Here is a 16,042-nt window from a genome sequence, read left to right as displayed (position 1 = left end):
GGGTAAGAGTAAGAGCGTAGTATTAGGGAGGGGAAACTACATTTCTGCATCGAGCAGCAGCAAGGGTCTGCTGCTTTTGGTGAGATGCTTGATGCATACGTGGTCAGTGTTGCCAGCACAGCATTGACTGTGTAGAGTGCTTTAGATTATGTTTTGTCAGCCAGCGAAGCCTTTGGGTAGCTTTATTTCACCTTACAAGGTGACAGGGTTATCAAGTGCAAAGTATTCATGTGGTTAGAAAATCTTTTAATTCTGCTGCAAGTGAGGATGCAACTAAATCATGTTTCCAGTTGAAAGCTGTACAGAGTTACTGCTGTGCAGCTGATGCATGGTAGCTCCTACCCCATGGTACCACCTGCACTCGTCCTTCTTGTTCTCAAACAGTACAAAATAGAACATCTCTTTGAAGTTGGCAGAATTGCTGAGATATCTCTGTGATGTGATATAAATGAAGAGTTCAATTTGCGAAAGATGGTTTTTGCTATTGCATTTTAGCCATTTTGTCTGTAAAATCGGTGCTTTGTCATAGATTTAAGATTAATTATTTCAACTTCACTCTGAATACTCTAGGCACCTATTTTCCCCCGTTTTCAAGTGCCTCTAACTTGGCCTCTGCCTTGTTGCCATTCTAGCTGTTATATTTTGAGATGATTGCCATGTTCTGTTAGAAATAACCCAGGCTGCTAAACCAAATTTATCTTATTGTTAAATTGTCAAGTACTGCTGAATTTTTGTAATGTGGATTGATAGCAAAATCTTAATTGAATTTCCTTGCTTGTGGTCTTGTGTCTGAAGATCTTGACTGCACTGCTCTGTTTTTATGAGGTGGATTGGCAGGTAGTGCTGTTTACATTTTTGTTAGCTTCCATAAGGTGCAGTAAACAAATTTTAATGCAGATTTTATGGAATGTATATGAAATCCATGGGCATGTTTCACTGCATCAAAGATGCCATATTTAGGTGGAGAGCTATGTTTAAAGCCCACATGCCTGTGAAGTGCATGACTGCCTGTCAAAGAACTGAATTGTGTTTTAAAATGAAAATGATATATTAACTTTTCATTTGCTTTCAATGTGTAATTGTGATGGGCTTTTGGAGGTAAGCAGAAAGGGGACAACCCGTGGGTACTTCCCTGTGCGTTCACATTTGTTGATAATACCTGAAAGGAAACTGAGGTGCATCTGTGTGGAAACACAACGATGTCGTTTTCTCCTGTAAAAAGCCAGAGGCAAATTAATTGTTTCGTAAGATTTTTATTCGGGCTCTTATTCTTACAAATGGATTCACTTTACCTGGCAATGCTTTGCAGGGGAAAGCAAAGCTTTTCACTGGATAGAGTTGTTATGTCAGCAAGTTCAAGAGTAAGCAAAGTTTGACAGTGCTTCAGAAGTAAAGGTAATTTATGCATTGTACCAATCACTGAAGGTGATAGAAGCCAGGCTGTTTGCAACCTTGTAAAGAAGGCAAAGGCTAATTAATACATCCTATTAAAATAGTCTGTAGATACTCTCCAGGCATGTACATGTTGCGATACCAGTTCAAAGAGAAACTTTCTGCTTTTTTACTATTGGCAACAGCATCCTGAGAACTACAAAAAATTGGGAACATATTTAATAAAGAACATTTTCACATGTTTTTGGAGGGTTATTGTATGATACAAAGCCAGTCATTTTAAGTAGGTATCCATATATCGCATGATGTACTGTGTCCATGCTGTTACATACTGTTCAGGATTCTAGACAGGCTCACTTGTGGTGAAATAGTGTATACACACTATTAAATTGCAAACCATTATGTGGCATTATTTATTATGCTAAGGCTGCACATAGGAAATCAGGTGTTAAAAAACAATTTCAGAAGGAAAATTACATTCTTCAAAAATGAAAGCTAGCATTTGTATCTGCAGTATGCAAAGAATGTTCCAATATTTTGTATTCACATTGTACGTATTCATGTTCCAGGGTATGTTCCTTTTTTAGGCCATGTTCATAGTGGGATTAATTGGCAATCGTAATTTACCCTCATTAAAAGCCTTTTTCTGTTGCGTATTATCTGATGAAAGTCTTCTTACTTTTACTTAAATGATGCATCCCCCAGCATTAACTTCACCTCTTCACAGTGTTCTTCATGACAAGTATAATGTTTGGATCCTAAAATACTCCTATATTTGAAGTGTGGAGTTTCCTGTATAACCAGGGGATTTGGGGGAGATGTGGGGAGGGTTTTACCACTAACTTAGGTAATTGATATATGTTAAAATGATACTGCTATGTTTTGACTATCTTTCCTTCTAAAGGAAAAAAATAAATGTTATTATTGTTGCTTTGCACTCTGCATGTTTTGGATTTTTTTTTTCTAGCTATCTTATTGTGGGTTTGTAGCATTTGAAGAAACATAATCCCTTCGTATTTGTTCATAAAATCTATCTAATTTTTGCTAGAAAAAAGAAGTAATATACTACATTCCAATTTAAAACTGTGTAGTTCTTTGTATTTTTCTCTTTGATCTTGTCTGAACTCTGGCTATTGAACAGAACTTTGCAACAAGGCATACGGCTCCTTAACCTGTCAGTAGCGACCAAGAAATTCAAACCTCTTTGATTTCTGGAATTTAGATTAATGGCATAAAGGAGTCACAGGATTTATTACTACTTCTTTCCTATATTTTATTTTTTTTTCCAATTCTTTAACATGTTTTATTTTGACCATTCATTTCAGCACCAAATTTTTTTAACTTTTCTACCTGTGAGAGGTTTATACTGGGTGAGCTGAATCCTTGGTCCTCTGGAATGTTTCTCTTAAACTTTAAATATTTTTTCCAAGTTACTAGTAATGATTATTCATATTATCTGGAAGGTAAACCATGAATGAACATGAAAACTAAATTAGTTTGCTTTCTGATAATCTGTTTGGTAATGTGTTCATTGCATAAAATTTGATAAAGTCTGATTAAAAATGTTGCCATTTTAATAGTAAAGCTCAGCCGCAGGTGGAGAAGTTCTTTACTGAATACGTTTGTTTTCAAGGAATATTTGATTTTCCTGACCTTTTATGTCATTCTAATTCCATGTTATTTGAATTAAAATGTCATCTTTTTTTTTATAGTACCTAAAATAGACTTTATTAGTTTTCCTGAAAGCTATGTGCAGCTTTGCTTTGGCCCATTTAAATATCGAAAACAGCAGGATTTGAGATTTTTCTTATAATCCTCAACTAATAGAGTTTAATGCTTTGTTTGGCCCACCCTACACAGCCTAAGCAAGAGTTTTAAACAAGATTAAAAATATGACCTTATTAACCCATGGCATCTAAAGATACAGAACAAGCCTGCAGAGACATCAGTCATTTGTTGGCCAGGATAGCATGGTGCCATTCACAATCTACTTAGTCTGTTCCAGAGGAAAACATTTTAGGAGCCCAGCTTTTTTTCTTCCGTTGTTTTGACCATCGTACCAGCACCTGGGAATAAGAAAGAAAAAAGCAAAAATCTGTTTCTAAGTTGAATATTCAGTCTTTGTGATTGGAGAAAAATAAAGTTCAATTACTTCTGGAAATTTGAGGTGCAGCCTGGCTAGGTTTCTCAGAAACAATTCTGGCAGAGCAAAGGGAGAGCAGAGATGGGGCTTAGCTTTTGTTTACTGCACTTCATTAGTCCCTGAATAAAGTGTGTTTCACCATTCTTTTTTTGAAGAGAAGTTACAGTTGTGTGTAAGATGTTGAATGGGTTATTGATGGACATGTTGAATTCCAGAAGAATAAATTATCTTATTCTCAGGGAAAATTTATGTTTAGTAAACATTACAAAACACAAAATGACATGATACATTCATTGCTGTGTAATAAGATTCCTTGTTTACTGGGCATGCTATAGGGCCATGGCAACAAAACCAGAAATAGGAACTATGAGTATTCTTGTTGTAAAGATGATGATGGTTATCAAGCAGTTTGTTAATTGCTGGAGTTTTATGTCACTCCATATTCATTATCACTTTGTAGTGCCACTAGTAACATGAGGATCAGTGAAGATATGTAAATGTGGAAGTTTGACGGAAACCTATAATAAAAATAATGTGTTTTATTATATGGTATGGAAGAGTCAGGTAAATGCACACTTAGCTGATACTCTGAGAGAAAAGTGTTCCAGGAGAGGGAGCGCAACTACAGTTTGCTTTAAAAAAAAAAAAAACCAACACAAAAACAAAAGACCCCCCACAAAACAAAACAGAAGACTTTCTAAACTTCTGTCTTTCTAATGATGTCCCAAAACAAAGCAAAATGACTGAGTATTACTTCCTTACTTCATCCTTTAAAAATACCGGTATCTTGCTTAACTTTCAGCATATCAGTTGCCCTTTTGATCTCAACAGGATGGAATCTAGATACATGTTCATTAAGTTCCAAGACCCAGCTGAAAACTGGAGGCAAAATCAAGCCAGACAAATTGCTTACACTGTCAATGATAAGCATTTCCTGCTTTCATACCATTATTTACACTTTATTAAAAGAGGAACATAATTTTTAAAAAACAGAAAGTGACTGATGTTTTTGCAACCATATGTGCACTAACTGAAAAATGCAGTATTTGTGCACCTACTGTAAGTCTTGGTTTGTGGAATGGAGACTTTTCTAAGACTTGAGGCAACACAAAGCATTGAAGATGGGAAGGAAGAGGGTGAAAAGGCCTCAGTTTTCCCTCTCTTTTCCTGTCGTATTTCTTTTCCTTAGTTCAGTGGTTTTGGCCTTTCTTGGCTCACTGCCTTGTTCCCATCAGCAGTGCCAGATCCCTAAAGCAAAAGACTGGTAATCTTCAGGAATAAGGTGGTCTGTAGGTAGATCAAGAAGTATAGGGAAACCAAGAATTTACATCTGAGTATTGTTCATTTAATTTCCTTTCTGCATTGAGCTTCACTGACCTTCCTTGCCCTGCCCCAGGGTTTTGAGAATATATGCAGTGGTCAGTGATAAGAGGCTGATGTTTAGCGATAATTGTGTTTCTGTTTGGTAGAGTTCTGCTGCTGGTTCAGACATGTTCTCTACACAGCAAAGTCATCCTGAACGAGATTATTTGATGCTGCCGTTTGTTTCCATCTGTAAGAGCAGCACTTGCATTGCAATCATGCTTTCACTACTGTAGAATGTATAGTAAGATCTTCCACATCTATATCTAAAAAGCAGTATAACATGTGGCTGGCACAGTGATGTGTTCCTTGACCCTATCTTTTACAAAAGTTGCCTTAATATTTCATTTCATAACCAGAATTCCCACCACTCTTGGACATCTGTGTCTGCCTTGTTATTTTAGCAGTACTTTTTTTTTTCTGCTTCTCTGCATTCTTGATTGGTGAATATTCTTTCAGTTTCGTTTTGGTTGTTGGTTATGGATAATTATAGAAGGGAAAAAGTGATAAAAATCGTTTGCAATATGAGTATTTAACTCACTAGAATGAGTTTTTCAAGCATGAGCTGTAAGCTGAAAGTGTGAGCACTACCTTTTAAAGGATGCGGAAAGAAAACATGCTGTTGGTATTTTAAAGTCTCTGGGATACTGTGCTGGAAAATGTTAGTTTTTAAAATGAAAAAAAAATTAAAATAGTTGATATAAATACTGAAAGCGTTCTATAAAAACAGTTTAATGAAGATTTAAAGGTCACTTGGAGAATTTAGCTAGGTTTTTTTAGTAATTACATGGCTAACTTGGTTTACCTCAAAGTAGTAATTTTATGCTGTATACAGCAAGAAATTAATAATGTAAAAATTTTGTCATAGTGCATTGCAATTGAGTTACAGTTTACAGACTCAATACTAGTAATACCTTTAGGATGCTAATTCCTGGTTATACCAGATGTTTGATCATGCATTTCATTTGATTACACGATTTAACAATGAAAATAACTATTGTCGAATTTGACATAAAATACAGTACAAATATAATAGAGGCAATGGTTTGCACTGTAACTTGTTTGAGCCTGTTACACTTTCTAATTTGGCTGCAGTTAATCCCAAATGATAGTGCTCATATAGAGCATTCCAGGTGGTTTTCTAGCCTACTCTTCTGCTTGTGGTTAAAAGGTAATTTTACATATTTGGATTAGCCCTTTGTTATTTATTTTAGACTTTATATCCAAACTGTTAGTTTGAATGTCTCTGTTGAGTTCTCTGCTGTAGCTTTTTCTGCTAGGACATCATTTTTGTGCTTTAATTCTTTTATACTTTGAGGTTCTTCGGTCTCCTTTAATTTGTTCCTGCTTTTTATAACTTACCCTTTTTTCTTTTTCTCTTGTTTGTTTCCAGTTTATGCTTTTCTAAAGAATTTCCACATATATCTAATATCTTGCATTCAAATGAATCAAAATCTATTTGATTGTGCAGAATGTCTTAGTCCCAGTCCAAGACTGCAGTAAGTTTTTATTTAAGATAACTAGGTGCTGGTTTTTGGATACAAATAGATGTTTACTGTTTAATTAGAAAAGTTATGAGATATTTAGTCAAGTCTGTCTACAAAAGTATTTGGTGACTGAGAGCGCTTTAGTCAATAGTGACAATACAGTTTTGATAGAATACTTTTCAAGTTCATGTTCTGTTTCAAAAAGATGCTCTGCTTTTATGGGTTATACATTTAATAATGTATTTTTTTGTTACAGGGAGAAGAAAATGAAAATTCAGGATATTAAAAACAATATTAAAGAAGCTATAGAGGTAAATGCACAAACTATTGTTTTTAGTTATTCAGAGCTAGCTAGCTATTTAAACACTTTCTGCAATATTTTATTTTTATTTCTTTGCAGACAATAGTGACAGCAATGGGCAATTTGGCACCTCCAGTTGAACTAGCCAATCCAGAGAACCAGTTTCGAATCGACTACATCTTAAATTTAGCTAATCAGATAGACTTTGATTTCCCACCGGTAAGTAAATAATTCAGACTGGCTATGGTCATGATTTTTTGCAAATTATTAGACTACCATTTACTACACTGCACTGTAGTAAATATTTACAAAAAACAGTGAGCTGCGTTTTGGGAGTTAGTACAGCAGGTGTCTTTGGTCAGTGCTATTCAAATAAAGCGTATAGCAACACGACTAGAACATTCCAGCTGATCATTTATGAACACAGAGACACTCACCTGCTTTCTTGTGCTCTACTGAAATAGTCAGCTACGGAGTTAAGATGGGCAGTGCTGGCAGCAAAGTTCGGTTATTGTTGGGAATTGCCTTGTGTAAAAGGAGTGAAGATATACACAGCAGTCCGTCGATGATTAGCTGGCATTTAGTGATATTGTATTTCTCTCTTTTGGAAGAAGAGTAGAGTTTTCTTGCTGATTCAGACATGTTCTCTGACAGCTGTGTCAGCCAGACTTTCTGCAAAGACTCCACACACTCCGTCCTTGCCCCAGCCCTCCCAGTCCTAGTTAATCATTCAAAATGCCAGCAGTCCCAGAGTAAATGCAGAAAGTATAATTATTTGGTTAATGGTATAACTTTGTGCCCACTCACTATGATTAATTTCTACTGTATCTCAAACAGGGTAATAGCAGAAGCCCATGAAAATAACAGTTTGCAAACACTGAACTCTTAAATACTGAGAAGATATATTTATTAATTACCATGAAGTACCTTATACTTGCAGTAATACAGGAGTATTTCAAAGCTTATATACTCTCTCTGTGCACTGTTCCAAAGGTCTGAGGGTAGCAATTATGATAATGTATCAAAATCAAGATCCTTTTACATCAGATTTTTGTATCCAGCAGTAATCAGTCCCAGATGCTTGAAAGGAAAGTGCAAGTGCAAATAGTAGTAAGATGTGGGATAGTTGCACCAGAGCAATGTTTTTGTAACTGATTTGTAAACATTATTGAACCAAGCTAGTCTGTGAAACCAACGACGGTTACCTTTTGCAACTGTTGCGGCTTCTGCAATTTCTCTGATTTGCTCAGCCTTTACTAAAAGAAAAAAATACACAACCAAAACCACGTACTTTGTGTACAAGGCAGAAATCATATGCTATTAGCAATTAATTGGAAATACTGGCATTGTAATCTTCACATCCAGTAATTTTCAACATTCAGCAGGCACAGACAGGTTGATGGAGAGAGGGATGTATGATTCTTCTCTAGCACATAAAATGTAATATTAGTCATTTTATCTTAAAGAATCTTAACTAAATTAGAGATGTTGAGTTTTTTGACTTGACAACTCTTTAATTTTGACGCTTGTCAGTGTTATTCATAGGAATATTTGGTCCCCTCATGGGTGATCTCTCCTGCTAGGAGGACAAAAAAATTTGTGCTTTCAAGATTGTTTTAGGAGAATATTCGAGAGAAAAGACAGTGGCTCCATACTCCACCCTGTGTGCTCTTGAACTGGCTGCATGCCCACGACTCTCCTACTGCCCATTGTTTTGTGATAGTTCAGGTTGTGATCTGTAACAATGCAGTAATAAGTTCCTGTGACCTGCCTTGTACTGAAATATTTGATTTTCCTTGTCTCTTCTATCTCAGAGGGCTTTTTTATTCTATTCAGTTGGAATGTAGTGATTTTTTTTTTTAGGTGTTTTTTTTTTCTTTCCACTGAAAGCAAAGGGTAATTATGTAGTAGTAAGTGAATAAGCCAAGTGTTTTATGTGTTTAAAAAAGTTTATTAACTTTTTTATATAAAAATGAATATTCAGTATGTATTATCTCTGGTAGGATACAAGGTAGCAAACCCTTGCTGTCTAAAGCAATAGAAATGTACTTACCAAGTCCATAAATAATTTCAAGTTCAGTGAAGAGTCTTTGTGTTGAATGACACACAACTGCAGAAATAACAGTGCTCCAATAAAACTAGTTTTTCTTCTCTGAGCAAAGGTATTGTCTTAAATTTTTAAGCCCTGAGTCTACAGAGGTTTAGGCGTGTGCATAACTTTGACTAGTGGCTAGCTTCATTGGCATGATTAACTATTTCATATGTAAATGTTTGTAGGGTTGAGGTTTTAAACTAAATATACATTAGCCACTAATTTTGAAGGAGTACTGTTGGCTTCCTCTGCCCTTGGTGATTATATAAGATTATATTAAATCAGATACATATATAATATGTATCTGATTTCTGCGTTTGTCTGAATGTAGGTTATAGTCCTTTGGTACCTGAAAAACTAAACCTGTATTTTAATTGTGTATTTCAAACCGAGTTAAGATCTAGAATGTCCCTAGATGCCAACTCTCAGTGCATAGTAATAGAAATACATGATCCCTGAGTACCTCTATAAAAATAATTTTGACTTTGTTATAGATTAATTAAAAGTACTTTGAAGAAAATAATTTTTTGTAAGTGGAAAGGATAGCCTTATGCTGGTTATGCTTTATATCTAAGGACATCTTGATTATCTACTTTTTCCTCCAGTACTCTGATGGGAGAACTGGCAGTTGAACTTTTTCCTATATAGTGTATTAATGCAGAAGAGGGGAGAGGAATTTTTAGTGATGTTAGCTGTATGTAATGCTGTCTGTTTTGAGTTGTAGAACTTGCTTTCTTTCTCTTCCATTTTCTTCGTGGGGAATCATATTTCAGCTGTTATGAAGACATACTTTCCTCAGTATAGTGTTTGATGCTGCTTTTCTCTGCCGTAGGAAGAACATGAAGGTAGGGAGAAAGAACACTCATGTACCAAGGAGATGTTCTTTGAGAGCTGTGACTACTTAGTGCCATACTCTCTTAAAATACAAGACCATTTTGCTTCCCTTTAAATGCCCATTTATCTTTTCCCAAACATTAATTTAGCAAGCTCTCCAGAAGGTGATGCACAGACATACAGAGTTTAGAACTAGGATTGTGTGATTTCTTCTCCAGCTACAGGAGGTCTTCTTTAGAACATCAGAGGCTTCATACTTCTTCTATACATGAAGGAGCAGTTTAAGTGAAGTTTAAAGTACACACCAAAATCTGTGTTTATAATTACCAGGTGGAGCTAGAATTCAAGTTTCCTAACAGCAAGGTTCAGTGTAATGTGAAATGTGGAAGAAAGTACAGGAAGAATGTAGGAGCTTCACAGTGTGATGATAGTATAGGGGTCTGTCTGTACATATCTATGATGCGAAGAACAACTTTTGTATTCTGATATTCTAATTCTTTTCTTAGTCTGTGTCCATCTGTTTGCTTTGCAGGTTTTGACTCTGAGGAAATGTGTAGAGTATATTGTATTGAACTAAAAAAAGAAAAAACAACTCAAGTTAAAAATAATGTTGGTACAGTGCAATGCAAGGTTAAACATTCCCTTTAAAACTGAAAATTTAGTAAGTTGGGAATTTATTAGTTCAGCACAATTGGTATTAAGCAATTAGATTTCTTGAATACAAATAGTAGCATATGGGCAAAGGAAAAGGGTGGTACTTACTGAAAGGAATTCTGACCACATAATCATGCTGGTGATTTAAAGTATTGCGATATTTAGTAGATCAAATCTGTAGTTGCTTTTGTAGTCCTTCCCTGTTGTTTCACCATACTGTATATATCACTGGCAAGAACCTAGAAGAGTTTCAGTCACACAGCCGATGGTCCAATTTGTGTTTGGTATATGTTCAACAGCCATTTTCTGAAACACAAATTACAAAAAGAAATCCAAAACTATGTGACTGAAGTGAATTGATAAAGGCTAGGAAAATAACCACGTTGAAAACCTGTGGAGAATGCTAATTAGTAATATTCTAGGCAAAACAACTGAGTACTAAGTTCATGTTTTTATGTGAAGTATTTTCTGCCTTAGCTCATTGTGGACTTCTGAAATAGCTGGAGGACATAATATCTCCATGGGTAATGAAGTGCTGTTCTGATTTAGTTTTGCGAAATACTTTGCTTCTTTTGGGGGTAAATTCTGTCATTATTATTATTAGGGTTGTTGCACAGCCTTTTCTTTGAGCATAGCAGAATGGAAATAACTGAAGTCTAATCAGGTCCTTGTAATCTATTGTTAATATGAATAGCGCTGATAAATACTATGTGTAATATTCTATTTGCGTATTCTTGCTAAAATGACAGGACATTAAATGACTAAGTCTTGCCAAAAAAGTCTAGCCCTGCCAGTTTGAATGAACACTGAGAATAACAGAGAGATCATGCTTTCCGTACAGAAGTACTGAAAGTAGAATTCTGTTTTTTTCTAAAACACTACAGTACCAATTTTTTTATGAAAGATTATCATTTAAGGAGGACTATCATCATTGCCTTTATTCAAGTTGGTTTTTTATCTTGTGATTAAATTGTCGCTGGCCAGCATGATGACTTTAAACAAAGGGAAAGAAAGTTGAAGTAAGAAGACCTCCAAGTTAATCAAAGTGAACTCATTTGAGACAGCTGAAGCATTTAATTTTAATAATCAAGCTGATTGTGAATGTTCGTTAGTTAAAGCCTTAGAAATGGGGTAGTAATCTGTTGATATATTAGTGCAGATCTGAAAGCATGCGTGTAATTACTGCTGCTAGGCTTGTGTTTTAAGATTATATCATGATAAATGATATCTTTTTAAAAAGAAAATTGTTAGTGATTTAGAAATTATAAAATTAACTATGCTCATCATTGAGGCTCTCTAATGAAACAAGTACAATAGTTGGTTTGCTTGAGCAGTAATTTTGAGAGCTTGCCTGAGTTTGTGCTAGAACTTTGTAGGAATAAATTTTACTCTTTAATATTCCGTGTAACCAGATTAATACATGCTTTACAGGATCAATGTGATGTGTAAGAACAAAGACCTCGCAAATCAAAATTACAACTGTTCCATCAGTTAAAATGGAAAATAAAACCAAATTATACTCGTAGTTGAGGCTTCCAAATGGCATTTCTATCACTATTGTCCTTTGATGCATTTAGCTCAACACAATTGTATATGGCATGTTTTCAGTGTCAAAAATCAACCTCGTGAGTATTTTCAATAATTCTGACTAGCTGTATATCTCTTTCAAATATATGGTGATGTTGGGTTAGCTGGGTTATAGAGGTGATATTTTTGTTCCTATTCTGCATAACAGACAGTGATTAGGATATTTTCTCCATCCTTAGCACCAACTAGAATAGTGGCCTTTTTCTCATCCCTTTCTTTTTGCTCTTGCTTTTGGAAGAGGAAAGGAAATGCTCTCGTTCCATGAACATTTCTCTTTCCATGATCAACCAATTTGAACCAAGCTGCCAAATAAAACCTGTTTATTTTGGGTCACAGTCCCTTTATAATGCTCTGGTTTTAATGAAATATTCAAAATGGCGGAACAGTATTTACAGCTGCCTATTTTTAAGTGATCTGGACTCAACTGAAGAAGTTGTCTCTTGAAAATACCATAATAGCTTCAGAAAGATGGTATTAAAAAAAGTAGTGGAATCAGAATATTAGCTATTGAAATGCAAAATAACTGGGGAATCGCTCTAGCATATGGCTGCTAGATCTAGGAAAATGCATGTTTAGAAGAAATATGATCATTTTTAAGGTGTTGCTGAAGTTGTCTGCATGTTTTTTGGTCCCAGTGTATTTTTTTACTACACTGTTCCATTGTAGTTATTTTGAATCTCCCACTGCCAGTGCTGCTGAATAGTTTTATTATGGTTTCTGAGTGGTGTCCTTGAGGCTGAGCCTTTACCACATGCTGGCTTCGTCCTCAAAGCCAGCTTAGCATCCCCTCTGCCCACAGCCATCCCTTCCCTCTCCTCCACACCATGATGGCCACCCTCACTTGCACCAAAAAAACCTCCATTGGGTCCCCAGTGTAAATCAGACCATTGAATCGATACAGGTTAAAAATAACCCTGGTAACCCTTACTCCTCTCTTCTATTTTGGGGAGGTTATTTTTAACAGGGATCAGTTTTGAGGGCCAGTTTATGACATGGCCCATAGGCAGTGTGGTACAACCGAAGTGGTACAAATTGTGTAATATGTTAATGTGCAGCAGGGTTGGGGAGAGGTAGGAGTCCTTAAAATGGTTTTTGCACCAAAATCTTCAAGAAAGTAACAACAGAATATAGTCTTAGTAAAAAAAAAGATGTGAACTGGGATCTCTCTGCTGCCAAAAGAATTCCTTAATTATGTAGGCAATGGAACAAAATTATCTGTCCCTGTAGATAATCGCCCTGATGTGTATAATGATAGATAGGTTATTATTCCTGTCTAAATACATCATGGAAGAAGAGGAGAGCTGTTCTGGTTTGACAGCATCACTGGCTTTATAATGTAATAACAAACATATTCACTCTAATGGGGAACATTTCTCATAAGGCTATCTCAGATTTCACAAATTTTGGGGTATGAAAGTAGGCAAAACATTTTCTCTGGTGGCTATACTTGTGGGAAGCTGGGAAAGGTGGGAGTCAGAGCCTTGTTTCTTGGGTGTCTGGGTAATTTTGTATGCAATTTGGGTAGCTATCACAGCAAGAAAATTTGGGGCTCTTGCTTTTTCTTGTCCAGACTGTCTTTATGATTTTGAGCAAGGCACCTCAATGTCCTGTATACTTTTTTTTTTTAAAAAATGCCCTGTATCTTGTTATCTGTAAATAGTGATAATATATGTATCTTGGAGATGCATCTTGAGGTGCAAAATTGGTAGAAAATGTGGATATGTGAAGTATTTTTAACTCAAGAATGTTAATGCTGTTAACAAAAAGGAATGGGGAATATTACAGACGTTATCAGCAGAGTGATGTGGTACTAGATCCTCCAAAATAATCTTTACTTACTCTTTTTTAGATTTCCATTATCTTATCTACACAGAGCAGCTCCTTCTAAATTGACTTCTAGATAATCCAATTGAGTTTACCTGATCAGAGTTTAACAGGACTTAAATAAAACTGGTTTTCATATCCTTTAGTAGCAGAAATAAATTCTTGAATACAGATTAATTAAAGAGTTCTTTTGAAGCTGTCTTTTAGTATAGGGGCTCTCAGGTAGGCAGCCACTTGACTTCATTTCTATTTCTTGTAATTAAAATATGTATACCTAGTAATGATCTGCAAATGAATCTCCTGAAATATCTGACTTTTGTCCATGTGGATAGATGCCTGTTATGAATGTTTTATTCTTGTGAATGAATAGCAGTATCTAACAAATTCTAACATTGCTAACCTATTTATTGGAAGGGACTTTTTAAAATTTCAGCTTCAGTCTGCATTACCCTAAGTTTTGCTTAGGCTGTGAACTAGCCCGTTGCATCATACTAAGAAATACTACGTTGATACAAAGCTTTTTTCATCAGTAATTGAAATATATTGAGTGTAAGCATAAAGTAGTATCTGACTTATTTGGTGACTAGACATTATTTTAATAAATAAAAGCAAATCCTATTACAAAACTTAGTTTTTAGGTTCCTGAGCAAATTCCTGGTGGCCATCTTTTTTGACAGCAGTTGTCATGGTAGTTGTTGCAGAAATGGCAAGTTTTCGGATGTGCAGGAATTCCCCAGTGGTCCCACAGCCACTGTAGAGGTGCTGGGAGCAGCTGCCTACGGCATGTGGTGGTGGAGAGGCTCTCGCGCGCCGGGATGTGTGTGCTGTGACGCAGGGGTGTCTGTGTCAGTTAGCAGCTGGTAGGTGAATTCAGTGCAAGCTGCTTCCAATGCCATGCATTTTATTAGTCCTGTTTCTTTTGGTCCGCCAAACAATGAAGTCTTTGGGATTTCTGTAGAGGCATGTGTAATTTATGCAAAGCTTTTTTATTTACAGAGGAGAACTTGGTTATTTTTTTAAAATAATAATAATTTCTTCAGTAAAATGTATAATTAGAAACAGTGTGTGTATATATATAGTAAATAAACTTTAATATGGAAAGTTCTTTTTTTTTTACACCTAAGTGTAAAACTATTTAAGTAAAAGAATATTTGTGATGTATATGTTTTGACTACTGAAGTTTTCCAGAAATCAAAGCACTGACTAGGAACCTGGGCTTTTTTTGAAGTGAAGAAACCATTTGTAGCATCCTGTAGAAAAATTAATTGCCGCAGTCCATTTAGTTTGCTATACCATTCAGTAATTTGACATTAGACATTAAAAATAGGTTAGTTTCGTATTAAAACCGGAAAAAAGAAAAAAATCCTTGAAAAGTACAAACACATTGCTTCCACAAAGCAGAATGCTGTGGTGACTGGAAACAATTACCTAATTCACTAGCTGCGTTAAAAAAAGCTTCTTTTTAAAAAAATGTAGTTTGATAAGCCTTCCATTTTGCATCCAGCTAGAATTACTTATTAAATAAAGTTAATATGCTGTTTTTCTTCATTTAAATGGAACCTTGGTCTCCACCTAAAACAAAGGTCATGGACAAAAAGAAAATGCAGCAAATAAGAAAGTGGTACTGCCTAGCTAGTAATGAAATAAAGAAAGTAAAAATCATTTTAAAACATACTAAGTTATAAAATGCTTTCATCCATTTAGACAATATTCATCTGTTTAGCAAAAGTAACACGCACAGACTGTATGTATCAGGAAATCAACATATTTAATGGATGCCAACTAATGAGCATGATGCTTTAAGAAATACCAATTTAAATATTACACATAGTAGGTTTGATTTTGATAATTTAAGTCAACAGTTTGTATTTTTACTTTAATATAAAATTTGGTTTATCTTGCTATCTAGTAATGAAGGTTGTGTATTTTTGTTGATTTGTCTATTTGTCCCTCTCTTCCTCAAATATAGGTTAAGCCCCCTAGTTTTCACCTTGGTTTAGAGTTTCTTTTCTTCCCGAGTTTTCATTTGTAGGAAAAAGCTTGAAAATCCATTTTTCTGAAGCAAGTAGAAAGCTATCAACTAGCAGCATGTCTGCAGGAGGAATTTCATAAATTGTTAAGCCTGTATTCAGTAAAATTACATACATATTTAGGCCAGTTTTTCAGAAGAACAGTAGTATTACAGTACTTTAAATGTAGCCTAAATATTGAGTACATATAGATTTTTAATTTTTTTAAAAAAAAGTCTCCCTTCTGACTTCTGTGAACAGAAGTGAGATGAAATGTAAGAGCTAAGCAGCTTTACTAATTATCATTGCTTTTCTATATAATGATTAATCTCTTGATTTGTTTGCTGCAGTACTTCT

The 16,042-nt window shown here is 35.2% G+C and overlaps 1 protein-coding gene across 2 annotated transcripts in view; it reads left to right on the top strand.

Moving 5' to 3' along the window:
- GNAS (GNAS complex locus) overlaps positions 1-16,042 on the top strand; it is a 92,641-nt gene that overhangs the window by 30,753 nt on the left and 45,846 nt on the right. For both annotated transcript variants that reach the window (XM_009708191.1, XM_009708189.1), the window contains 2 exons: positions 6,641-6,695; positions 6,785-6,904. In XM_009708191.1, the coding sequence (XP_009706493.1) occupies positions 6,641-6,695; positions 6,785-6,904 (175 nt within the window). The remainder of the gene's footprint in view (positions 1-6,640; positions 6,696-6,784; positions 6,905-16,042) is intronic.

The sequence above is a fragment of the Cariama cristata genome, unplaced genomic scaffold (genome assembly GCF_000690535.1).
Source record: "Cariama cristata isolate BGI_N322 unplaced genomic scaffold, ASM69053v1 scaffold1569, whole genome shotgun sequence".
Lineage (NCBI taxonomy): Eukaryota > Metazoa > Chordata > Aves > Cariamiformes > Cariamidae > Cariama > Cariama cristata.
The sequence above is the reverse complement of the archived record's forward strand: the minus strand, read 5'-3'. Positions and strand labels throughout refer to the sequence as shown.